Source organism: Arvicola amphibius, chromosome 3, assembly GCF_903992535.2.
Source record: "Arvicola amphibius chromosome 3, mArvAmp1.2, whole genome shotgun sequence".
Classification (NCBI taxonomy): Eukaryota; Metazoa; Chordata; class Mammalia; order Rodentia; family Cricetidae; genus Arvicola; species Arvicola amphibius.
The window spans coordinates 68,557,812-68,584,012 of record NC_052049.1 but is presented as its reverse complement, the minus strand read 5'-3'; the positions used below and the strand labels follow the sequence as shown (position 1 = coordinate 68,584,012).

Here is a 26,201-nt window from a genome sequence, read left to right as displayed (position 1 = left end):
TAATTTTCTGAGAAATCACCACATTGACATCCAAAGGGGTTGTACCAGCTTGCATTCCAACCAGCAATGCAGAAGTGTTCCCTTAACCCTTCAACCTCTCCAGCATGAGTTGTCATCAGTGTTTTTGATCTTGGCCATTCTTACAGATGTAAGGTGGAATCTCAGTTTTTTTGATTTGCATTTCTCTTTTGACTAGGGATGTTGAGCATTTCTTTAAGTGTCTTTCGGCCATTTTAGATTCCTCTGTTGAGAGTTCTCTGTTTGGGTCTGTACTCCATTTTTTTCTTGGGTTATTTGTTCTATTGATGACCAAATTCTTAAGTTCTTTGTATATTTTTGAGATCAGACCTCTGTCTGATGTGGGGTTAGTGAAATTCTTTTCCCATTCTGTAGGCTGTTGTTTTGTCTTGTTAACCATGTCCTTTGCTTTACAGAAGCTTTTCCGTTTCAGGAGGTCCCATTTATTGATTGTTTCTCTCAGTGTCTGTGCTGCTGGTTTTATATTTAGGAAGTGGTCTCCTGTGCCAATGTGTTCAAGTGTACTTCCTACTTTCTCTTCTATAAGGTTCAGTGTGGCTGGCTTTATGTTGAGATCTTTGATCCGTTTGGACTTGAGTTTTGTGAATGGTGATAGATATGGGTCTATTTTCATTCTTCTACATGTTAATAACCACTTATGCTAGCACCATTTGTTAAATATACTTTCTTTTTTCCATTGGTCCTCCTTTCTGTTATTATGCCAATACCAGGCTGTTGTTTTTTGGTTTTTGGTTTTTTTAGTTTGTTTTTATTGTCTTTTTATGAGACTTGAGAAAGAGAGAGAAAAACATGAAGTTGGGTGGACAGAGAGTTGTACACTTACCTAGAGGCGTCGAGGGAGGCAAAAATATTATATTATATATTATATATATGTATATATATATAATTTAATTAATCCAAATGTGGTGCTGCACCTTTAAATTCTAGCACTCAGTGTGCAATGGGCAGCAGAGACAGGAGAAGTACCTGAGAGCTCTTAGGCTAACCTGGAATACTCTGGAGGAGAAACAAAAGAGACCATACTTGAACAAGGTGGAAAAAGAGAATGGGCTCCTGCAGCTCACCCTATTACCTCCTGTCTTGTGCCCCAACAATTAATAATCATTGTTTTAACTGACACTATGTCCACACAGACCAGTTCACATTTTAACAAGTTCTCTGAACTTATGCAAACTTACGTGGATTATCAAGTATCTATGTCAGAAATTCATTGTAAATAATAAATAAGGGAAACGATGTGAAAAGGTCAAATGAATATCATTTTAAGTAGTTTATGCATCTGGAAATATATTGAGGGTAAGTTAACCTAGGTAAATGTGGAAGGTATTTTTAGAGGGGGATGTTTTGGATCACTTCCAGATTTGGGCATGAACAAGTGGATGGATTAAGTTACTACTTGACAAGATGGGAAAAAGTGAAGAAAAAAGACGAAGAGTTGGAATTCTAATTCAGAGTTTATTCTGTATATGTGAAGTTTGGAACTATCTGCTTATTTCTAATAAGTTTGATATAAGTTTTTAAATACTGAACTTTGTCAGTTATATTTATTTCAAATATCATCTTGCATAACCAGTTACAATTTATTGAAGTAGTCATTTTGACTAGTAGTATACGTTTAGGGTTAATTACTATTAACAATATCTTGTCATTTAAAAAGTAGAGGGAAGGAGAGTTTCAGGATATATTGATTTTACAGGTGTGTTGTTAGTTCTTTGTCAACTTGACACAACCTTGGGTTCATCTGAAAGGAGGGGGCCTCAATGATCTCAGGCTGTATACAAGCCTGTAGAGCACTTTCTTCATTATTGATTGTATGGGGATGTCCCAGCCTATTGTGAGTAGGGTCACCTTTGTACTGGTGGTGGCCCTGCATTCTACAAGTAAGCATAGTAAGCCCTAGGAAGCAAGCCAGTAAGTAACATCCCTCCATGACCTCTGCATCAGCTCCTGCCTTCAGCTTCCTGCACTGTTGAGTTCTGGTCCTGACTTTGATGATGAACAGTGATTTGGAAGCATAAGCCAAATAAGTCCTTTCCTCCCCAAATTGCTTTGCTCGTGATATTTTATCACAGTAGTAGTAACCTAAAATAGGTTCTTGCTTATTTTTTTGCTCAAAATTTAACTTTATAAAATTTCAATTTAGAATGAAATATCTAATAATGATGGCTTCATATGGTTCCACTTACTATTTTGAATACAAATAATAGTGTTAATTTTTAATGTTATCATTATATGTACACTTTACCAGTAATTTTGTGTAATAATATATATATATATATACCTAGTTCTTTAACTTGCTGAGCCTAATATGTTCAGTCTATAAAACTTTGTATGTTTAAAATAGGGAGAAATTAATATACATTTCAATCGGTTTATTTAATAAGTAAAATAAAATAATAGCCTGATTATAAAACATATTTTACATGCAGAAATTTTTATTTAATGTTTTTGTGAATACAAAAATTTTAATTTATGTGTTTTAAACAACAGAATCGTATTAAATATTATAATTAAAAATGTTTAGGTTTCATTTCTCCTAGAGAGGTATTCTATGAAGCACAGAATTTTCTTTCATCATGTAAGATGATTATTATTATTATTATTATTATTATTATTTATTATTATTATTATTTTGCTAGCTACAAAATAATGATTACATTTTGCTTCTTAATCCATCTGATTTATCATTGGCCTCCTCTTTGGATTTTATTGCTACATACTTTTCTAATAGAGCATCTTAGTTTTTTTAAGAGAAACTTTACATGTAAACAAATCTGATCAACAAACAAATGCATATTTCATATGTATTCATTCTCCAGTTGGAGCTCCAGGATAGAAGGAAATCAAGGTGAGTCCTAAGGGCAGCTATCTATGGGTGGCATAGCTGAATTAATGACAATGTCATGTGCTAATTTAGAATTATAAATTTTCTATTAGATTGTTGTCATGGAAATGTTAATAGATACTCTTCCAATGTGTAATGCCTTTGTGCTTTGACTTTTAAAATGGGAGTTTTAACAGATCTTTCTATTTATTGCATTTTAATTTTGATTTTTAAATGAATTATAAATATAAAGTATGTATCATAGGATCATTCATTTTATAACTTTGTAGCAACAGGTTAGCTGAAGAAAAAAAATCTGTCAAATTTGGCAGTGGTTCAGAAAACATGTGAACCTGTCACTATAAGCAGTCTCAAAGGGCAAAATGCATTACAGGAGCTAATTAACCTTAGAAAATAATTACACAAATATGCAAATGTTGTTTAGATAATTCTGCGTGTTATCAGCTCAGGTATTCCATCACAAATACAGACCTCATAGTGCTCAGGTGGGTCAGAGTCTGGCCTGGTTGATAAGGCTTTGGCTCCTGCAGCACTTCTTTTTGGCTTTAGCAATTGATGGCCAGAGTAGAGCACAGAAGCCAACCTGCATTTTTGGCACTGCACATTTATCCAGTGTGTGTAACCATGCTTTCTGCAACCTGCAAACCCCAGCTGAGGGACTTACTGCTCTTTATGCCGTTCACTCATCTACATATTCGAAAACCCCCATCCCTGCGTACAGTTTCTCCAAACAAAATGTAACTTCCTTCATAGGGAATCCTGTAGAATATATTATTTGTTTGTATTTCTGTATTAATGAAGTTTTTCTCATTGAAATCTGTTTCATTTTAAAATGTACTGTCGGTAGCTTACTCTCTAAATTATAGTTTGTAAACATAAAATGATTATTGGCACAATATGGGCTGTAGGTCAGAAAAAATGTTCTTTTTCCTGGGTGCAACATCATTTTATTTATAGAAGTGGGGCTTTTGTTATCATGTCAGTCTTAGTTAATATTTAGAGCTATTGTCTTTGTATTAATTCCATACATAACAGTTATAGATGCCTACAACGATTTCACAGAATTTTGTAAATCCTCAAATGATGGCTTTGTAAATAAGTAAACAAATGGAAGCTGAGCTTCTAGAATCTTTGAGATAGTTTGATATAGGAAAGTCAAGTCCATTAGGGCAAAGGTTTATTTAGCTCCTTTCTTGCCTTGTAAAAATTAATTCTTTGAATATTAAATAAAACCTTGTTAATTGCTCAAGATGCTTAGAATAAATGATGGCTTTGAGTTCCCTAAGGCTCGGGGAACATTGTGGAAAGGGAGTCTAAACAATATAAGAGCCAGAGGAAGGGGAGAATGGTTGCTCTCTTCAGTGTGTGGCATGGTCATTGAAACTGGATCTCATACTAGCTGCAATTGAGGGCACTGCACTTACGTTAACCTGGGTATGCCAACATACAGAAGTGGAGTAAGTCCAGGCTCATGGGACCCTATCCCTCCATGCTAAATGATTAGCTGCTGTTGGATGCTCGGGGAGAGACAGTTATTGTCTTCACTTGTGGACTAAAAGCAAGCCGCTTAGGTCCAATGGATAGTTCCATTCTTGGGTACACATATGGCCCTATTTAAAATGGTGGATCATGAAAGGAAATAAAAAGGCATGAATGTGGTAAAGTAACCTGTAGAAAATGGATGATACCAGGACTGAGAGAGAAGAGGGTGAGAGTAGACAAAATGCAGTGTGTGTGTGTGTGTGTGTTTGCTTGTATGTGAAATTGTCAAAGAATAAATTAAATCAATAAAAAAGTAATACTTTATTAAAGCTATTTAATTGTATACTATTAATACTTCAAAAAGGAATTCATCTATCACCTTTAACATTTTTTCACTATTTGAGGTCACCTGTTTCTGTCAGTTATTTCTGTCCTGGGTGCCTCTCTAACCTTGCTCAGTGGCATCTTCTTTCACTACTGTTGTTATGTGCATATATATGTGTATATATACACACATATATTTATACATGTACATAGTATTTCTAAATACAGTCTGCTCAGTCTCTATGATGTTACCTGTATGCATGTTTTCACAGCTGACAGTTGCTACTGTAACCAACTGGTTAGTTCTTCCCAGGGATGATTATTTCTTCTGCTTTCAGCATTCCTCTATTGCCTATATAGTTCTTTGTGTAGGGTTGAGGCCTCCTAGGTTTTCCCCAACTTCAGCATATTCATTGCTGTTGTCCTTGGGCAGCTCTTGTGTAGGCTGTCACAATGGTGTGATTGGCAGAAAACCTCAGCCAATCAAAATTCATAGTTATGGACCCCAGCCCTAATACAACTCAGACACCTACAGCTTAGAGGATGCTGTGGGAGAAATGGCTTAAAGGATGTAAGAACCAGATAGTTTGCTGAGAAGCTGCATCTCCAAATACCCTTTTAAAGGTAAAAATTGTGAATAAATTCCCTTCATGTGCAATATCCATGCTGTTGTTAGGAAATTCACTTCTAAGAAACAGATACATAAACACATTTTATGTTCTGATTGGTTCTCAGCAATTTATTCTTTCATCAGTGTTTTCATATAATCCAGATTTTTTATAGCCATTAGATGTATCACCTAATGCAATAAATATAGTAAAATAAAGTTAATCTAGAATTTTTAGAATATACTCAATAGGGTTTAAAACTTGAGGTTAAAAGGTCCTATATTCATGTGTTCGATTTCTCTCAGTTCTAGAAATGAAATATGTATAGAAATGTTGGTAGAAAACATGCATTCCTTTAAATGCCCTCAACAGAAAATACCCATTATTAATTTTCTCCATTTTCAGTTTACTACTTAAGTCTCATAAGCCAAGTAAATAATATATAGATATATAATATAAATACTTTGAGATATATAGAAGAATGTAGCCTAATGTTTTAGTGTTTTATCCAAAAAATTACATAATGTTCTATTATGTAATTCTAGTAGGCCATAAGTAGATCTTAATTTCACATATATACACGGATTATTTTTTCTTAAAATATACTTATTTAAATAATTTGTTCCTAAAGATTACATTTTTATTTAAGCTTAACAGTAATTTACCAATAATTGTAATACTAATTTATTCTATAACTTAAATATTCAATGGAGTTCTTTTGTTTCTATGAATGTTCTCTAACCATCTTATTTTTATGCTGTATATATGAGTGTATAATTTAAATGAATACTGTAATAATGCAGATACAATACACAATTTATATATGTTTTGTTTGTAGGAAAATGGCTCTCCTGAAGAGCATGCAGTCTATGTCTGGGACCATTTCATAGCCCAGTCTGCTGCAGAGAGTGTGTTTTTTGTTGCTCACAGCTATGGGGGACTTGCTTTTGTTGAACTGGTAAGTGAGCATTTAACTTTTTCTAATGATTTATTTTTAATACATCTGTGTGTAAGTTTCTGAATGTATGTATGACATATGCATGCCAGTGTCAACATGTCCAGAACAGGGCAAAGAATTCCCCTGGACCTGGAGTTAACTGGCAGTTGTGAGATTGGTGCTGGGAACTCGGAACTGACGAGGGTCCTCTGTATGAGCAGGAAATGCTGTTAACATCTGAACCATCCCTAGTCCTTAACTCTAATTCTATATCTCAACCTCTGTAGAGGTTTGCTTTGGATTTGGTTATGGTTTTGGTTTGCAGCCCTGGATGACCTGGAACTTTGCTTTGTGGCCTTGAACTCACACAGTTGCCTGGGTTTAAAGATATGTACCACTGCACTCAGCATGCCTTCTATACATTTTTTTCCTTGGTATTATTGCTTCAAGTTATTTACAAAATTATAAAAGCCAGAGGTGGTAGATGGGTGGATGACTCCAAGGAAACAACATTCTCCAAACACAGCAGGACAGATGAGCATGTGAATACAAGAGATACTTGTGGCAGCCTGCACACAGAGACACTGTAGCATCATTCACAGGATCTGCACAGGTTCAAACCAGACGAAGGGAGGTTGACACGATATCCCACCCTCAACCAAGAAACTATTTGCAGCTGATGCCTGCAAGGAAGGAAAAGTTAGTTCTTTCTAATAGAGTGACATTGGATTTATCAGCCACACTCCAGAGCAGGCCCTGTGACCAGTCATAGTTAGACAACACAAACCAGGCTCCTTTTATGTGTGTGTGTTTGGAAAAATGTCTTGTCTCATTTTGTTTTGGTATTTTGCATCTTGACTATTTTTGTTGCTTATTCATTTTGATTTTGACTTTTGGTTTTGTTTTGTTTTTATTTTTGAGAGAAAAAAGAACATGAAGGTGGATGTGTAGGAAGGAGGACAGAATCTGAGAAGAGTTAGAGTGCTTGAGACACTGTGATTAAAATATATTGTATGAAATATATTGTATTAAAATATATTGTATGAGAACAATTAAATTAAGGATCAAAATGCAATTTAAATACTTCTAGATTACACTTGTATGATTTTTGAAAAGAATATATTAGGGTGTAACAGAGCTTTATATTGCTAACCAGAAGTGATTTTTGCCTGTTCCTTCTTTATATATTATTTTTAAATTTCAATATTATCATGTACACTTCTATACATTTGGATGTACATTTGGTTTTATTTGAATACCATTAATATGTATGTTATCCATATAGAACCCAAAACTACAAACCCTTTCAAGATTTGGTATCTTCTTAGTAATTTTTAAATTTTTTATTTATTAATTTTATTGGTGGTTTGCTTGCCTGTATGTCCAAGTGAGGGCGTCAGATACCCTGGAGCTGGAGTTCCAGTTGTGAGCTGCCATATGGGTGCTGAGACTTGAACCTGGTTCTCTGGAAGGGCAGCCAGTGCTCTTACCCACTGAGCCATCTCTTCAAGCTCCTATTTTAATAATTTTAAGTGACTTTTCTGTGTACTGTTAAGTGTTTAATATTCATCAGAGTTTATGCGATTAACATCACAACTATTAGAAAGGTTACGTTAATTTACTTGGAAATAGCATTCTTTGCTTGGTAACAAAAAGTTTTGCTTAGTCCTTTGTAAGTATCTGATTTTTAAGAGTTGAAATTAGGTACTCATGACAGGAACAGTTTCATGTATCTCGGACTCAGTGTGATTGGGTGTGGTGTTCTAGATAGCAGTTATGATAGCATTGTGACTGGCTGAGGCTAGAGATTCACTAATGAAGAGCTATATCCATTGCCCACTTTCAATTTTCAGACTCAGTGTGTAGATCAGCAAATATATTTCTGTGACCCTTTGGCCTCCCATGCCTCAGTCTCATGTGATTTGGACATAGAAGTGGTGCTGCCTCTGACACCTGAGGATACCACAGTTGCCCTCCTGTGTCTAACATCTTTATACTATGCTAAAATCAAGAAATATGTTATCATTTTCTCTTAGTTTGGCTTCAGTATTTAGAGATTGTTTACAAATTAAATAGCTTCACAGATTTTGTTTATTTTGATATATATTATGTTATATATACATAACAGACACTTTAAGGTAGCTTCTTAACACATTAGTGTGAGTTTTTCTTAAATATTGATGTTGAGAGAAAATGCAGTATTTTTAAACAATGTTTTAGTATATACAGATAATTATACATTTGTAGCTATAGATAGCTTTTATATTTAAGTCATTAAATTACTTTAAATTACCTTTTTTAAACTTATGGAGTACCTTTAAATGTATAAAGTCCTGAAACACTAATTTCTAATTTAAGTAAAGCATAACTGATCTTTTTTACAACCTTACAATAATTTATTAAAAAGAAACTGCTTTATAAATCAAAATAGGAATTAGGGCGAATTCAAGTCTATTTTTTGAAATGAATTGACAGATGAGCAGTGTGTCAGTCCTGGTTTGCTGTCCTTCTTGTCACACACTGGTGGATATTTCTCCACCTTTGTTCCACTTTTTATAAAGCACACAGATGTTTCAGAACAAGACTTGACTTCTGACCTTGAGGCTATTAGGGTCAGGGTCCTCAGGGCCTGTGAAATTATCACAAGCTGAGCTAAAGTTTTTCTCCAGCACAGGAAGTAACTAGTAAGTAAGAAGTTAAAAAGGAGCTTTGTTTGAGAGACAAGATGGTCCCAGTAAGGGTCAGCTTCTGTAGTCTGCTGTCTCTGCAGGAGGCCATGCATGGGAGGAGGAGATAATAGAACCACTGGTGGATCTGTCAGGCAGGAGCAGACTGAGAAGTCTATTTAATGTAATATACCTTGTTTAGGTCTTAAAATATTAATGCTTATCATTTCAACTTCATGCACTTACTTGTTCTGCAACAAATGATTAAACTATGTAATGCAGTGCCAACTGAAGAAAAAATGGTCTTAGCCTAAAAAGTAACTTACAACCAAATAAAAGTGCATACTGATGAGCTTTGCATTTTGCTAAATTTAATAAGCATTGTGTTTCTGTTTCAAAATATGAAAGTTTTGTAACAGAAAAATTCTACAGTGTTTGTAAACCTGCATTTGTGTAAAGAAAGCATTCTTTCCAGTTATTGCTAATATCCTTAAGAGAAAAGTCTTCGTGTTTAAAATATTGACAAACGTTGTCTCAGGGATTTTCAGCATAAGTATAATGTGAAATTGTCGTACATGGTTTTAAAATGTTAATATTAGCAACATAAGAAAAATGTGAAGATTAGAAATCTTAAATTGTAGTATCATTGTTTTCTTGGTGGTGCATTATGCACGTCATTCACAAAACCTTTAGCTTTCTGTGGTTTAAATATTTTCAATTGTTCAAAATTTACACTCTTAAAAGCTGGCAAGGCTCCCTGTCTCTGTGTCCCTGCCTTAGTGTGTCCCATCATATTTGATGCCATTGTCATGTAAGTCGGCCTTCTTTTTTGAGTAATGAATGTTAAGAACATTTGTTTTAAATGTCAACTGTGTGGTACATACAGGTATTAAAAAATGAAATTAATAAAATTTTGTTTAATGATTACTGTGTGGATACCAGGCTAGAGGACCTTATGTAATGTGGCTTGCCATATACTGTGTTAAAATTTAGGTAAAATCTAGTTTAAAATTGAAAGTGCTAAAAAATAAAATTCAAAAAAAATTGAAAGTGCTTACTTTGAAGTTTTGAGAACAAAATTGTTAGAAGTCCATGTTTTCCTAATTATTTTTGGAAACTGAGAACATACTTTATTATTATACCCGATCTTAAAATGTGCATTGCTCCTGGAGAACATATAATAGTGAAAGAATCATTTCAAAATCAGGATTCATTTTATGGTAGTGTGTCTTGTAATGCAGCTGTCCTGGGTCTAGCCTCCTAAAAACAGTATACAGTTTTCTGTGAGCACAAGAAACATAACACCAAAATTATACCTGTCACTGTCCCTGCTTGCACCATAGACCAAACAATATCCAGTTCTCCAGACTTTCTGTGATGCTAGGAAGAATGAGTATTGATAAGACATCCTGATTAAATCCAACACGTATCTATCAAAGACAAGAGAATGAACAGTCTTATCAATTGATAATAAACTTCTGAAAATAGTGTATCTGCCTATATTATCTTGTTCAACTCATCGTACTTAGCCATAAATTTTTCTTACACATTTAATTTTATAAATGGTAGAATTAACAATATTAGCTATAATTTATTTACAAAATTATTTAGAAAGAATGTACAGATAGTTCAACCTAGTTTTTAAAATGTAGGCTTTAAGTTCATTTTTCTTTAATTTTTATAATATAATTCATGTTTTGACATTTCCATCTCTCCCATCCACTTGGTTTAAATGATTCCATTGCTTCAATTGGCCATTTCACTGGGTTTTGTTCTTGTGTTTCCAGGTGCTAATCAGTTTACGAAATCAAGTAACATCGCCATCATTGTTGTTAAAATGAGCTGGCTTTCCTTGAAGGTGTCCTTAACCCACCTCATCTCACTTTACTAATGCACTTACAGGTCTCAGTACATCACACTCGGATTGTTTCCTTTAACCAAAACAAGAGTGCTCATATTTTTTGTGAAGTGTATCAAGTATTTGAATCAATACGTTTTATTGGCTTCACTGAATTGCTTCAATTGATAGAATATTAGGATCTGCTCATTTTTATTTCTTTTTCTACGTTGTCAGTGGTTTGTGCAGTCACCATTAAAAAACATCACTTAGAAATGTGTGAAAACAGCTCCTTTTAAAGCATGTCTCTACCCACTTTTGATTTTGGTTTTTCCATGCTTGTCAGCACTTGATTGGCACCTCACTTGCATGTGAATTAAGGAATGAAGGGAACTCTATTTTGTTGCCATTGTTTTGTGCTGGGTTCCCTGGCCTCCAGGCAGCCTAAGCTGCCTGGAGCAGCTGGTAGAAGGCTACTTTTGGACATGGCTGTATGAGGACACTCAACCTCTGTCTACTCTTAGATCTTTTTAAGCTACTTGGAACATGATTTAGATTTATGCTGAAGAGGAAATGGAATTGAACTAAAAAAATTTAACCATTGCCTTTAGTGACATGACTGCTAAATATGACCTTAAAATAGCATTACATTTTGTTCACAATAAAGAAAGTAAATTAAATTGCAAAATTTTAGGTGACTGAGAATCAGAAGTTGAGGGGAAATGAAATAAAAGAGGCTAAACCAGAGAAAATGGAATCACAGTGGGATCATAGTTATTGAGAATGAAAACACCCTTGTAAACTTATTTGAAAACTAACCTATTCGGTAAAATTTTTAAATTGTTTTAAAATTGTCTTGCTCACCCAAATGCTGAAGAAACAGCTTCCAGATAGAGTCTAGTGTTGCATCCACGTTTAAGAATATGCAACGGCAAGAGGGTGGTTATAAGTATTTGTAGTTCATTGGCTGTTACTTGGAATTTAAGCCTAGCAGTACCATTGTTACTAATTTATTCATTCTATTCTCAATTTGAATATTGACTGATTTTCAGCATTCTAGCAAATCAGTTCTTTCTCATTAAGCAATATTTTTTTCTGCTGGTGTCCCCAACTATGTTTGACAGAACAGATTGCTTCTCTACAATTCACTAAGTATTACTCCTTTCAGTAAGATAGGAAGATTATTAAAGGAAATTCAGTGTTATATTACAGCCAATGGATGATCTCCAAAAGACCATTTCATCCCAGTATATAGCTGATTTAATAACTTACTTTTTTCTTGTTTTAATTATTTTACTTTTGAGATAAAATTTATATAACTTATTTGAGATATAATGACTCATAGAACTTCACTGAGTTATACTTTATATGCTGAGAAAGTCATCCTTTGAGTTGAACAAATTACTGGGTTTTAATACGTTTACAGATGTATACAACCATCACCAATATATAAATTCAGATAGTGCCCTTTAGTGCATGAAGTATCATAGCATGAATAGTCTTATAGATCTCCCTCGAGTGTCTAGTTTTGTTAAATGGATTATGTTCCCCTTCCACCTCTCCTGCTCTTCCCCCTTCTCTGCCTTTCCTACTCTGCTGCCTCTTCCTCTTCCCACTCTTCCACTTCCTCTTCTCCACTCCCCCCCCCCACCTCCTATTTTTGAGACAGGGTCTAAATAGACCTCACTATTCTGGAACTCTGGAAGATTATCCTGCCTCTGCCTTCTGAGTATAGGGATCAAAGGTGTGCACCATCACCCTTGTCCTGCTTCAATTAGTATTTACAAATTATATGAGGTAAAGGTCAAATTTAGTTTTATATTTTTTAAGTGTGTATATTCAGTTTTCCTACTATTCTTCACTGGGGAAAAAAAGCTATTTTTTTCATTTTTTTAAATGTCTGGTTCAAAACCAATTAGCGTTGGAGGTATGGCTGAACTCTGTCACATTCATAAATGTGACTGTATTCTTGCTGGCACAATAGTGACTTGCTAGAGGTAGTTTTGCAGTAAATTTTTAAATCATCATATTGTTCTAATACTTTTTAAAGATTACTTGGGCTGTTTGCATTTCCTTATGGGATTAAGAGTCAATGTATTTGTTGCTGCGGAGAAGAAAACACCAGAGATTGTGATTCAGGTTGATTAAATGTGTACACAGTTTGGAGATTGTTGCTATCTTGATGATACAAGCTTTGCGATCCATGAACATGGATTATCTTTCCATATATTTAGGTCATTAGCCAAGCAATTGGTGGTTAGTGGCTGTTAAGAAAGGCAGAGTCACGCTGTTTAAGGGTATGAGCGCGGCTAGGTCGCCCCTGTCTCTTACCCTCAGAGTTATTTGTATTCGATCCACAACATTTATGACGATGGCTAATTTTACATTTTTCTTTCCAATATGGATACATACATTTTATGTAATTTCTTCCATTGCCCTGAGGAGAACCTACAGTAGAGGCTGTGTGTAGCTGTGGCTGAGCGTGCATCTTCACCTGTATGATCGGTCCTAAGGGAAAGCGGTGCATCTTCACCTGTATGATGGGTCCTAAGGGAAAGCGGTTCATTTTCACCTGTATGATTGGTCCTAGGGAAAGCGGTGCATCTTCACCTGTATGATTGATCCTAGGGAAAGCGGTGCATCTTCACCTGTATGATAGGTCCTAAGGGAAAGCGGTGCATCTTGACCTGTATGATGGGTCCTAAGGGAAAGCGGTGCATCTTCACCTGTATGATCAGTCATAGGGGAAAGCGGTGCATCTTCACCTGTATGATTGGTCCTAGGGAAAGCGGTGCATCTTCATCTGTATGATGGGTCCTAAGGGAAAGCAGTGCATCTTCACCTGTATGATGGGTCTTAAGGGAAAGTGGTGCATCTTCATCTGTATGATGGGTCCTAAGGGAAAGCAGTGCATCTTCACCTGTATGGTCGGTCCTAAGGGAAAGCAGTGCATCTAAAACTAATATAAGATTTTATTATTCAGAAGATTTCTGAAAGTGAGAAAAGATGGTATTATTTATATAATAAAGGATCCAAGCTATTCTCTGAGAATTACTTTTGAAAGAAACTTTTACAATGTCAACAAAGACTGTGCCAGGCTAATGTCCTTTTATATCCACGCAGCTAAAAAGCTGGACATGATCTCTATTAATAAAATGGTCATGAAACCAAATGAGCTGCTAAAAGTATTATATACTTGTTAACTAAGAAAATAAGTTGACAAATTAATATGCTCAATATAAATCCTTTTCTTAAGATAGTCTTTCACTATGTAAATTCACTATGTAGAACAGGCTAGTGTCAAACTCACAGAGATCCAACAACCACTGGCTACTAAGCACTGAGAATATAGGAATGTACAGCCATGCCCAAATTTAAAAAAACAACAACAACATTTTATCCAAGAAACATTTCTTTTTTCCATATTTGATATAATATCTCAATGACAAATTCTATGCTGAAAAGGTGAACATATGATTGTCTATTGCACTACTTTCCTCAAGATTGTAGAAAAGTGTGTTCTAGCTAAATTGGAACTTCTTTTCTTTTTGCTGTTCTTATGATCGTATAAAGATAACTCATTGTAGGGCTGAAGAGATGGCTCAGTGGTTAAGAGCACTGGCTGCTCTTCCAGAGGACCTGAGTTCAATTTCCAGCAACCACATGGTGGCTCACAACCATCTGTAATAAGATCTGGCGCCCTCCTCTGGCATGCGGGCATACATGGAGGCAGAATGTTGTATACATAATAAATAAATAAAATCTTAAAAAACATACACTTATAATAAGGTAATCTTAATTATTTAAAAAAAGATAACTCATTGTAAATTCCAGAAATAAAATGCTTACCTGTGCCAACACCCATGCTTTGTTATCTAAAATTGAAAATAAGTTTTGAATAACATGTTTGTAAAAATACTATTTAGCTTCTACTGTAAACTTAGGTCCCAATCCTTATTAGATAATTTACTCAGATTAACTCACAGAAGTAAGGTAGGTGGACCTCACATATAAACCATATTGAATCCATGTTAAGGTATAATTTGAGGGAGCAAAGATGGAAACAAGATCTGGACAAGGAGTTCTTATTAAAATTCAGGAAGATTTCAGAAATCCGTTTGTTGCAAAAAAGTGAGCATTGATGCATTCAGGTAAGCTATCAACTAAGTAGCTATAAGGTTCAGTAAGCTCACATTTTCATCAGGAGGTATAATCTGGTTTCCAGGGAAGGAAATCAGTGGCAACTACAGTAATAATTGCATGATTACATAGAGTAATGAGTTGTAAACATTTTTCCCTCTGTAATCTCACATCACTTCCTTATATGAAAGTAAAGAAAAAAATACCAGGCTCTGTCCCTGGGGAAGTAGTAACAACATAGTGACTAAGGCTCTACTCACTGCCAAGAAATGCAGGAATAGAACGTCTTTGGTTAGATTAGACTGGATGGATGGATGGATGGATGGATGGATGGATGGATGGATAGACAGACAGATGGCTAGATAACTAGATATGTGTGTGTATAAAAGTCTCACAACTATCTTAGTGTTGCTGTGTTGAAATCAGTGTTACTCAGGTCAGCCCTGAGTATTTGAGTAGAGCTTCTTGACAGAACCAAAATGGGTAAGATAATAAAGATGAAGATGAAAGGTGATCACTTAGGGATCCTAACTGTGGGTGTGCAACATGTACTGTTTTGGGCCCTGAAATTTTGTGTTCCTGGGAAAATGAATAATGTTAATTACTTAGTAAATACAATAAATTAGCTAAGAAGTCTCATCATATCTTAAATCTCTTTTCAAGGGGAAAAGTTAGACATAACCCTAAGCTTTGGTTATATTTTTGGTGATTGAATTCGATGTGAATTAAATCTCATCGTTTAGAAATTTATTTTCCTATTTAAATATTTATTAGTTTGAGCTGTTATAATAAACTCACTGTAAAATTTATGACTTAAAGAATAATATTTTATAATTCTGCAGACTCAGAAGATTAAGGTCACAGCTGATATAGGCCCTGATGCTGACCAATCACTTTCAGTCACACAGTCCCTTCATCTTTTCCCGAAGATGCTAATCCCAGTGTTGGGGTTTGAGTTTCAAGAAATCATCTTAACATTTCTGGACCAGAGACCCCACTTCCTCATATCATTATCCTAGGTATAATGTTTTAACATGCCAATTTTTGGAGACCTCAAACTTGGAATTCCTAATATAGGATTCCAAATCCCCCAAAGTAAATGCTCTTCTCATAATGGAAAAAAATGTGTCAGTTCCACTAAGTAGCCTCTAAAGCCTTAACCTATCACAGTGATACTTTTCAGGCTAAAATTACATTTAGAGTCCCGTGTAAATGTCATCCACATCCACTGAGAGTGACACTCAAGACGTGGTTTTTACTGAGGTCCAATGACTTCAGGCTATGAACCCGTGACAGCACACATGTAGCCTTGGTAGGGTGCAGTGGCAATTCCTGTCGGTAGTTCTGACTATGTCACTATGGATCCCAGTGAATGAAAAGCATCCCTGTTTTTTAATATATTCAGTTATTTCTATACATCCATATACTTGCTTTATATTTTTTACATCCTTAATTTCTTTGCTCATTCCCAGGCACTGTGTAGGAATATAAAACATGTTCAATCTTCTTCAATGGTAGAATTCCCAGTCTTCCTCTTTCCAGTGATAATGTATCAGGAATGTTTTATAATTATAAATTTTAATAATATGAAAGTCTTCTAATAGCTTGTCATGACAGAGAAGCCCCAATTTCCCCTAATTCCTTCTAGTATACAGTGTCAAAGTAATGATTTCACTGGTCTCTTTTCTGCCTCTTGCCTCATCTGTTGCTGTGTGGAGAAACCATGACCACAGCAACTCATATAAAGGAAAACATTTACTTGGAATTGGCATACAGTTTCAAAGACTAAGTCCGTTATCATCATGGTGGGACATGACAGTGTGCAGGTAGGCAGACATGGTGCTGGAGAAGCTGAGAATTCCATGTCTTTATCCTCAGGCAACAGGAAGTGAACTGTGTGCCTCACTGAGTATACCTTGAGCATAGGAGACCTCAAATCCGCCTACAGTGACACACTTCATGCAATAAGGCCCACACTTCCTCTGGGCCATTTTCTTCTAAACCACCACAGCTCCATTATGTCACTGTTCATTTCACCTACAAAAAAATTCACAGGAGTATTAATACTAACAGTGTAAGTTAAGCTTTTACCACTGTTACAAACTCACCCTCACATTTTTAGTTTTACTTTCTAGTACACATTTTGAGGCATCTGTTCAAGACTAAATTATGTTTATATTATGTCTAAGTGTTAAAATACAAGAAGTTGAATGCTTTGGTGTGTTGTAAACTAATTTGATACCATTTGCTTTTTTCTCTAAGATCTTACTGTAGGTCTTCGGAATAGACACTTTCCTAGTTGATTACTGTATGAAGAGTCCTCTCTTACTTTTTTTCAAAGCAGCCTCTCACTTCTGTCTTTATAGAATCCATAGATTATGTCCATCAGCCATAGGGTCTTAAGACATGACTGAGTCAAATGAAAGATTCATCAATTCATAGTGGTGTCTGAAGACGGAGATGAACTTTGCTACTAGAGTTAGTTGTCTGGGTTTTGGACAAAGCATAAGGTGCCAGTATCATATGCGTGTCCATCACCAATATCAATAACGCTTTAGCTGCTCGTTTAACCATCCTACTAGTTTTAAAAGGTAAATGTAGTTATCTTGCCTTTTAGTACTGGGTGCTGAACCCAGCGGCCATGAACACTAGACGCGTAGGCTAACTCTGAATTGAACTTCTTTTATTTTGTCTTATTTTATCACTAATATTTGAAGCAGGGCCTCAGAAAGTTGTTAAGGGCGAATACCTATCAAAATATAGAAATGGGAATGACCTTATTTTCTTTCTGATTGATTTATAATTTTATTCATATTGATGAGCTGTTCTGTGATAATTCAATACATATGATGCAGTTGGGGTAACTGGAATTTCTGTTGCATCAAACAACCTATAAATGTTAGGAATCTTTTTACCTTTATATAAAATATGTATGTTGTTATAGACTGTATTACTGGGTTCTAGAAGATCAGAGCCAGTTTCTCCTGTCTACTGTCATTTGTACCTCTTTATTATTATTATTATTATTATTATTATTATTATTATTATTAAAAATTTCGGCCACCTCCCCACCTCCCATTTCCCTCCTTCTCCCTTAACTCCCCTCCCCTTCCCTTTCCAGAAAACCTCGTTTGTTCCTCTTTTCCAACCTCATTCTGTCTTCTCAGCTCACCCATGTTCTTGGCTTCTTCATGATTCAGAGCATGCAGTATTGAACTGACATTATTTACCATAGTGGTTCCCAATTACAGTCTTGTTAGCACAGATGATAGGATTTCATTCTTTTATGGCAAAACAACATTCTGTTCTATACATACAATTTCCTTTCTCATTCAAAAACAGTATATATTTGATTTTTATATTCTGGATATTGTGACTATAGCTAAAATAAACCTGAGAGTGCAGGTATTTCTTTGACATAGTAATTTGACAGCAGAACATGTGTGGTTGTTTTGTGTTTCTCGAGGAACAATAGACTGTTTTTTGTAATCGGTGTAGTAATTTACATTCTCAACAATTTTCATTCAGGGTTCCCTTTTTCTGTATCTGCAGCAATACTTATTATCTTCAGAATTTTTGGCAATAGTTGTTTTTGGGGAGTGAAATGCTATTTCTTTGGGCTCTTATTTTTATTAAAGTACTGTCCATTTTCCCTCGGGCCTTATGCATGCTAGACCAGCACTCTGCCGCTGAGCTGCAGTTCTAGCTCTGCTCTTCTTTTTCTCTTGAGACAGCGTTAAGTTGACATCATTGGCCTTGAATTCACTCTGCATCCCAGGCAGGCTTGTCACAACTTCTGGTCCTCCTGTCTCAGACAACTGCCTAGCTTGAATTACAAGCATACTACTCTTGGCCCCAACTGAGTGTGGCTGTTACTCACGTTTTTAAGATAATTAGTGATTATGAACATTTTCATTTACTTGTTAGTTTTTTGTATATCTTCCTTTGAGAAATTTCTATTCATGTGTGTTGTCTATTTAGAAATAAGGATATTTTTTTATTTCTCACTGTAAATTTACATGAACGCTTAATATATATTGTGTATTATTATAAGGTAGCTTATTTGCAGAGTATTTTCCTCTCCTAGAGACTGTCTTCACACTGCTAATGTCTCCATACTGCGGAGGATTTCAGTGTGGGTATGACTCTTTTGACTTTGTCTCCTGCACTGCTCTTGCCTTCTCCAGAAGATCCCTTACCCATCTCAACCTCCTGAACAGTTTTCGTTTGCCTTTTACATCTACTTATTTTGGGTGGGTTTTTTTTATTTTTGAGATTTATATTGTGATTGCATTTTCTTTCTTCTCTTCCCTCCCTTTGCACCCTCACATTTACCTTTCCTTGCTCTCTGTCAGATTCTTGGCATCTTTTTTCCACTAATTATTATTGCATGCATATAACTGTATGTGTATGTATATGTTCTTATATAACTCACTGCATTTGTGTAATGTTACACATAATTATGGTTTGAGGGCCATTGGATAACTGTTTAGTGTGCTCTTTACTGGGGAAGACTATTATTTCTCAAGCTCGTGGCATTTGCAGTTTATAAAAGAAAAATATTTATACTGCTTAGAGAACAATTAATTTTTTAAACTGTGTTGGTTATATATTCTTATCAGAAAAAATAATGATCTGTGTAGGGTTGAGGCCATGTGGACTTTTCCCTGTATCCAGTTTGTCATGTGTTTGGTGTCATCTTTTTTCATCTTGCTTTTGTTCAGCTATGTAGGGGAGACTTTTTGGTTATTGCTTCTCATGAAGCTAGGCAACATAATCTCACAGCAAACTCCCTGTACTCTGGTTCTTATACTCTTCCTACCCCCTGTTCTGCGGGGTCTCTGAGCCTTGGGAATAGGGGTTGCTTTATAAATGTGTCCTTTGTGACTGGGCTCTACAATTCTGCATTTTGATTGGTTGTATTTTTTTTGTAGTGGTCTCCCTCTGTTGAAGATTATGAGGAAAATCTATAACTACTAATTTAATAAACCACCATAAACTCTAACAATAGTCTACAAACATTTGTCCTTAGAACCATGCGATTTTGACTACCATAGCTTTTTGCTGTATTTTTAAGTCAGGTAGTACAAGGCCTTCTTCCTTGCTTGTTTGACTAAAGATGGTATTGGCTATTCGGAAGTTTTTTATTCATTTGCTTTTGGTTCCTTAAAATTTTTGTAATTATTTACTTTCTAGTTCTGGGAAGAACATCATCGATGTTCTTTTGGCAGGAAATAGCATTGACTTTGTAAACTGTTTTGGATAGAATAGACATTTTTAACAGTATTGATTGTTGTAATCTATAAGTGTGTGGTTTTGTACATGTGTGTATTTTCTGTATGTAAGCTTCCAAAAGAAGACGACTCCCAGGAGCCCTCCCATACCTGATCCTATGAACTACAACAAAACCCAACATGGCATGGTTATCCTAAAGGGGCAGTAGTGCGACTCATACAATGGCAGTCATAGACAGGTCTCTAAACTTGGACTTGATGCATGTTCAACAAGAAGGAAGCCATGCCTGGGGATGGAATGAAGTCTTGTATCTTGGAGAAAAATCTGTAATCACCACCTTATTGTACAAGCATAGTCTCTAATCACACTCTAAGTATTTGTCCTTATGTAGCACAAATAATAAAAACCCAGAGACAGAAATTGGGGTTCAGCCTGAAGGTCAGAAAAGCAAAATAACCAGCCACTGGCTCTACCTCAGTCTGAAATGGTGATCCTGCCTCCAGGAATCTCAGAATGAGACTGTGCCTGAGAGATGTCTCCTCCCATCTTATATTCCACTCCATGGCTGGGATTAAAGCCTGCACCACTACTGCCCAGTTTCCATAGTAAGCTAGTGTGCCTACTGGGATTAAAGGCGTGTGTCAGCACTGCCTGGTCTGTAAGGCTGACCAGGGCAGCTGTTCTCTAATAATCGCTAATCACACTGTAAATATTTTTCCGTATACCTACAGGCAAGTGTTCTCATCCCTTATCAGAGAAAGTTCTCTTTGCAAAAAATGGAGACTATTCCAGAAAACAACAAGCAATGAATATATAGAATTGTGTAACCCAATCCCAATGGAAAACTTTGCCAAGCAGCTCCTTCAGCCTGAGCAGGTTATTTTGAGGAATGCATGTGTATAAACATATAACAACAATTAGTGAAAAAAGAGGCCATGATTTTGAAACAGAGTAAGGAAGCCTATAAGGGGAGAATATAAAAGGAACTATAAGGAGGGATATATAAGAGGAGAATAAGGAGGGTACAGGGGTCGTAAGGAGCGTATAGGGAGTTGTAAGGAGAATGTAGGGGTTGTAAGGAGCGTATAGGGGGTTGTAAGGAGAGTATAGGTGTAGTGTGAAGCGATGGGGCTGCGTCCCGCCACCCAGCCGCCGGCTAGCCTTACACCCAAAATAATTACACGGAAACTGTATTCATTTAAAATACTGTCTGGCCCCTGGCCCATTATCTGTAGCTTCTTATTGGTTGATTCTCATATCTTGCTTTAACCCATATTTAGTAATTTATAAAGCACCACGAGGGGTGCCTTACCAGGAGAGATCTTAACCTGCATCCATCTCGGAGAGGAGAAGCATGGAGACTCGCTATGGCGACTGCCTGAAGCGGCTCCCCAACTCTACTTCCTTGTTCCCACAATTCTGTTCTGTCTACTCCACCTACCTAATTTTCTGTCTCTTAAAGGGCCAAGGCAGTTTTCTTTATTAATTAACCAATGAAAGAAACATAGACAGATAACTCTCCTCCATCATTTCCCCTTTTTCTGTTTAAACAAAAAAGAAAGGCTTCAACTTTTACATAGCAAAATTACATATAACAAAACAGTTATCAAGCAAGTATTACAGTTACAATATTTAAATCTATTTTATCTTTTATCATAACAAAGGAAATCTATAACTATCTATTTATTCTTCAACTCCATCAAAGACTCCAGAAGGATATAATATTACCTAAGTAAACAAGTCATATGCAACTTTCAAACTCTAGAAATGACAGAGACAACTCGCTGCCTGGACAGTCACCCAAAGTTCCTCTGTACCGTTGGGGCATCCATCTTCAGCCTTCAGGCCCATAGTGTCCAGCAGACTTTTTCATGAAGCAGGAACCCCGAAAGACCATCTCACCTTTAGGCAAGTTCAGCAGTCCTCTCTCTGCGGGTTTTTTGTGTCCAGTTTATGGAACAGTCCAGCCAAGAGCAGTTTCTTGCCCAAATGGCTAACAAACTCCATAAGTAGCCTCTTCGATGCCCATCTTCCTCTCGAAGTAGATTGGTGCTGCCAGGAGCAGACGTGTCTCATTGTCATGAAAAACCCTAAGTTATTAAAATATTAAATGCCATATTCTGCAGTCTTTGAAAGATATGAAGAATGTCTATCTAACTGAAATATATCTCTACATATCTAGAAAATCTAATAACATGACTACAAGCTTAACTATTATCAATGATTATCCATTAACAACCTATATTTCCTAATTATACATTACAGTTTTTAAAATGAACTACAATCACAATAGCTTAATCAAGATCAGAAATACATATACATATAACAAAATTGACCTTAAAATCTATACCAATGCAAATTCATATCTATATCATCTCCCCCTTTAAATGTAAAAGAACATTTATAAGCAATATTTGGGAAAATGGGCGCAGTTTTTTCTCTCCAAACTGCTTCCTGCTGAATGGGGGCGCTGTTATTTAGGTCTTTCATGGTGTAAACTGTGTGCTAGGTTCCTCTCAGTTGGCAGTTGAGTGAAGTAATTTTTTGAAGATGTTCATAGCAACCTTTCAGGAGGGCGTGGTCTATCATACCATATTGGGATAGAAGCAATCCACAGAGTCTCGTCCTCTGTGAAAACAAAAGAAGAAACTCTTTTCCAAAGCATCATGTTCTTAGATCCAAATCCTAAAGTCATACCATTAAAATGTCCATTCTGTTCTAGCCTGGCAGCCCATATAATGAAATGTCTCTCTGTATTTAGCTCCTTTACAGTCAAAAATTTCAAAGAAAACACAATAAAATACATAATCCAGACTCTCTGTGAATTTTCCATTTTTACGCGGCTTATATTTACTCTATCAATTAATTTATTCTGTCTCTTTAAACACTTTACCCTTTTTTTAAAGGCATTAACTTTATTTTCTATATTTTATATTTTTCTGTTTTAAGCCTACGTGAGCCATTTAAAGGCCTTCTATGTCTGAATCTTTCCTATTGTGAATCTGTAATTTTTTAATATCCAGGAGCACTTCTGAAAAGGTTAACCACTTCTTAAAAACTTAAGTTGTGCCAGGTAGAGGTAATACATTACCGCCTGTTTACAGCCAAGTCTAAACCTTAACTGCACTGTTATTATGGTAATTACGATAGACCTGCCTGAGGTCAGCACAGTTTAGCATGGCGGAGCAGAGCCAGAGCTGCTACTGCCTCAGTCATGGCGGCAGAGCACCAGGAAGCCGTGTTTTAAAATGACTCAGCTTTTTCTCTGCCGCTATTGCCAAAACAGGAAATCTCTCTACGGCACGTCCAGGCAAACAGCAAATAGCTGTGTTAAACTCTCTCTCTCCTTTATTTAAAGCCCTCTCAGGTTTTTAAGTGGATTTAGTCACCACTTTGGAGCGCCAAATGTACCGGCAAACGTACCGGCAAATGCCTGTGGTACCAGCGGTTGTAGGGGTTAGGGAATAACCACGATAGTTCTTTTATAATTAATCAGTTTTAATACAAGGGGAAATAAGGGAACTTACAGAACCAAGGGTCCAGCGGAGCAGAAGGTACGCGGGGGAGAGCAAAACGGGGCTCCTTCCAGAGCCCCGATCCTATTTAAGGGTATCCTACTTCCCTGGGGCAGCCACGCCCCTGAACGCAGGGATTGGGCTAGCTGCCCCAACATATAGGGGTTGTAAAAAGGGTATAGGGGGTTGTAAAGATAATATAGGGGGTTGTAAGGACAGTATAGAGGGTTGTAAGGAGGGTATAGGGGTCATAAGGAAGGTATAGGGGGTTGTAAGGAAGGTATAGGAGGTTGAAAGAGTATAGGGGTTGTAAGGAGGGTATAGGGGGTTTGTAAGGAGGGTAGAGAGGGTTGTAAGGAGGGTATAGGGGTTGTAAGTAGGGTAGAGGGGTTGTAAGGAGGGTATAGGGGTTGTAAGCAGGGTAGAGGGGGCTATAAGGAGGGTATAGGGGTTGTAGGAGGTATAGGGGTTGTAAGCAGGGTATAGGGGTTGTAAGGAGAGTATAAGGGGTTGTAAGGAGGGTAGAGGGGTTGTAAGGAGGGTATGGGGTTGTAAGGAGGGTATAGGGGTTGTAAGGAGGGTATAGGGGTTGTAAGGAGGATATAGGGGTTGTAAGGAGGGTACAGTGGTTGTAAGGAGGGTAGACGGGTTGTAAGGAGAGTAGAGGGGTTGTAAGGTAAGTAGAGGGGTTGTTAGGAGGGTAGAGGGGGCTGTAAGGAGGGTAGAGGGGTTGTAAGGAGGGTATAGGGGTTTAAGGAGGGTATATGGGTTGTAAGGAGGGTATAGGCGTTGTAAGCAGGGTAGAGCAGTTGTAAGGAGGATAGAGGTGTTGTACGGAGGTAGGGGTCGTAAGGAATGTATAGGGGGTTGTAAGGAAGGTATAGGAGGTTGTAAGAGCTTAGGGGTTGTTAGGAGGGCAGAGGGGGGTATTGGAGGGTATATGGGTTCTAAGGAGGGTAGAGAGGTTGTAAGGAGGGCAGAGTGGGTTATAAGGAGAGTAGAGGGGGTTTTAAGGAGGGTACAGGGGTTGTAAGGAGGGTATAGGGGTTGTAAGGACGGTATAGGGGGTTGTAAGGAAGGTATAGGGGGCTGTAAGGAGGTTAGAGGTGTTGTAAGGACGGCAGAGGGGGTTGTAAGGAGGGTAGAGGGGGTTGTACAGAGGGTATATGGGTTGTAAAGAGGGTAGAGAGGTTGTAAGGAGTGTAGAGCGGTTGTAATGAGGGTAGATGGGTTGTAAGGATGGTAGAGGTGGCTGTAAGGAGGGTATAGGGGTTGTAAGGAGGGTAGAGGGGTTGTAAGGTGGGTAGAGGGGTTGTAAGGAGGGTAGAGGAGGTGTATGGAGATTAGAGGGGATTGTAAGGAGCGTAGAGGGGGTTGTAAGGAGGGTATAGGGGGTTGTAAGGAAGGTGTAGTTGTTGTAAGGAGGGTGGAGGGGTTGTAAGGAGGGTAGAGGGGGGTTGTAAGGACGGTATAGTGGGATGTAAGGAGGGTAGAGGGGTTGTAAGGAGGGTAGAAGTGTTGTAAGAATGGTAGAGGGGGCGAAAGGAGGATATAGGGGTTGTAAGGAGGGTATAGCTGTTGTAGGAGGGTAGAGGGGTTGTAAGGAGGGTATAGGAGTTGTAAGGAGGTTAGAGGGGTTTTAAGGAGGGTAGAAGGGGTTGTAAGGAGGGTAGGGGGGGGTTGTACTGAGGGTATAGGGGGTTGTAAGAAAGTTATAGGGGGTTGTAAGGAGGGTAGAGTGGTTGTATGATACGTAGAGGGGTTGTTAGGAGTGTAGAGGGGGCTGTAAGGAGGGTAGAGCAGTTGTAAGGATGATAGAGGGGTTGTACGGAGGGTAGAGGGGTCGTAAGGAACCTATAGGGGGTTGTAAGGAAGGTATAGGCAGTTGTAAGAATATAGGGGTTGTAAGGTGGTCAGAGGGGGTTATTGGAGGGTATAGGGGTTGTAAGGATTGTAGAGAGGTTGTAAGGAGGGCAGAGGGGGTTGTAAAGAGGGTAGAGGGAGTTGTAAGGAGGGTAGAGGCGTTGTAAGGAGGGCAGAGGGGGTTATAAGGAGAATAGAGGGGGTTGTAAGGAAGGTATAGAAGATTGTAAGAGTATAGGTGTTGTAATGAGGGCAGAGGGAGTTGTAAGGAGGGTAGAGGGGTTTGTAAGCAGGGTAGAGGGGTTGTAAGGAGGGTATAGGGGTTGTAAGGAGGGTAGAGGGGTGGTAAGGAGGATAAAGGAGTTGTAAGGAGGGTAGAAGGGGTTGTAAGGATGATATAGGGGGTTGTAAGGAGGGTATAGTGGTTGTATGGATGGTAGAGGTGTTTTAAGGAGGGCAGATTGGGTTGTATGGAGGGTAGAGGGGGTTGTAAGGAGGGTATAGGGGGTTGTACAGAGGGTACAGGGGTTGTAAGGAGGGTAGAGAGGTTGTAAGGAGGGTAGTGGGGTTGTTAGGAGGGTATAGGGGGTTGTAAGGAGTGTAGAGGGTTTGTAAGGAGGGTAGATTGGTTGTAAGGAGGGTAGAGGAGGTTGTCAGGAGGGTAGAGGGGTTGTAAGGAGGGTAGAGGTGGTTGTAAGGACGGGACAGGG

The 26,201-nt window shown here is 37.4% G+C and overlaps 1 protein-coding gene across 8 annotated transcripts in view; it reads left to right on the top strand.

Annotated features, from left to right (window-relative positions):
* Positions 1–26,201, top strand: part of Fam172a (family with sequence similarity 172 member A) — a 442,895-nt gene that overhangs the window by 238,460 nt on the left and 178,234 nt on the right. For 7 of the 8 annotated variants that reach the window (XM_038321142.1, XM_038321147.1, XM_038321139.1 and 4 more), the window contains one exon: positions 6,137–6,256. The exons of the other annotated variant lie outside the window; for it this stretch is intronic. In XM_038321142.1, coding sequence (XP_038177070.1) covers positions 6,137–6,256 — 120 coding nt within the window. The remainder of the gene's footprint in view (positions 1–6,136; positions 6,257–26,201) is intronic. 8 annotated transcript variants of the gene reach the window in all.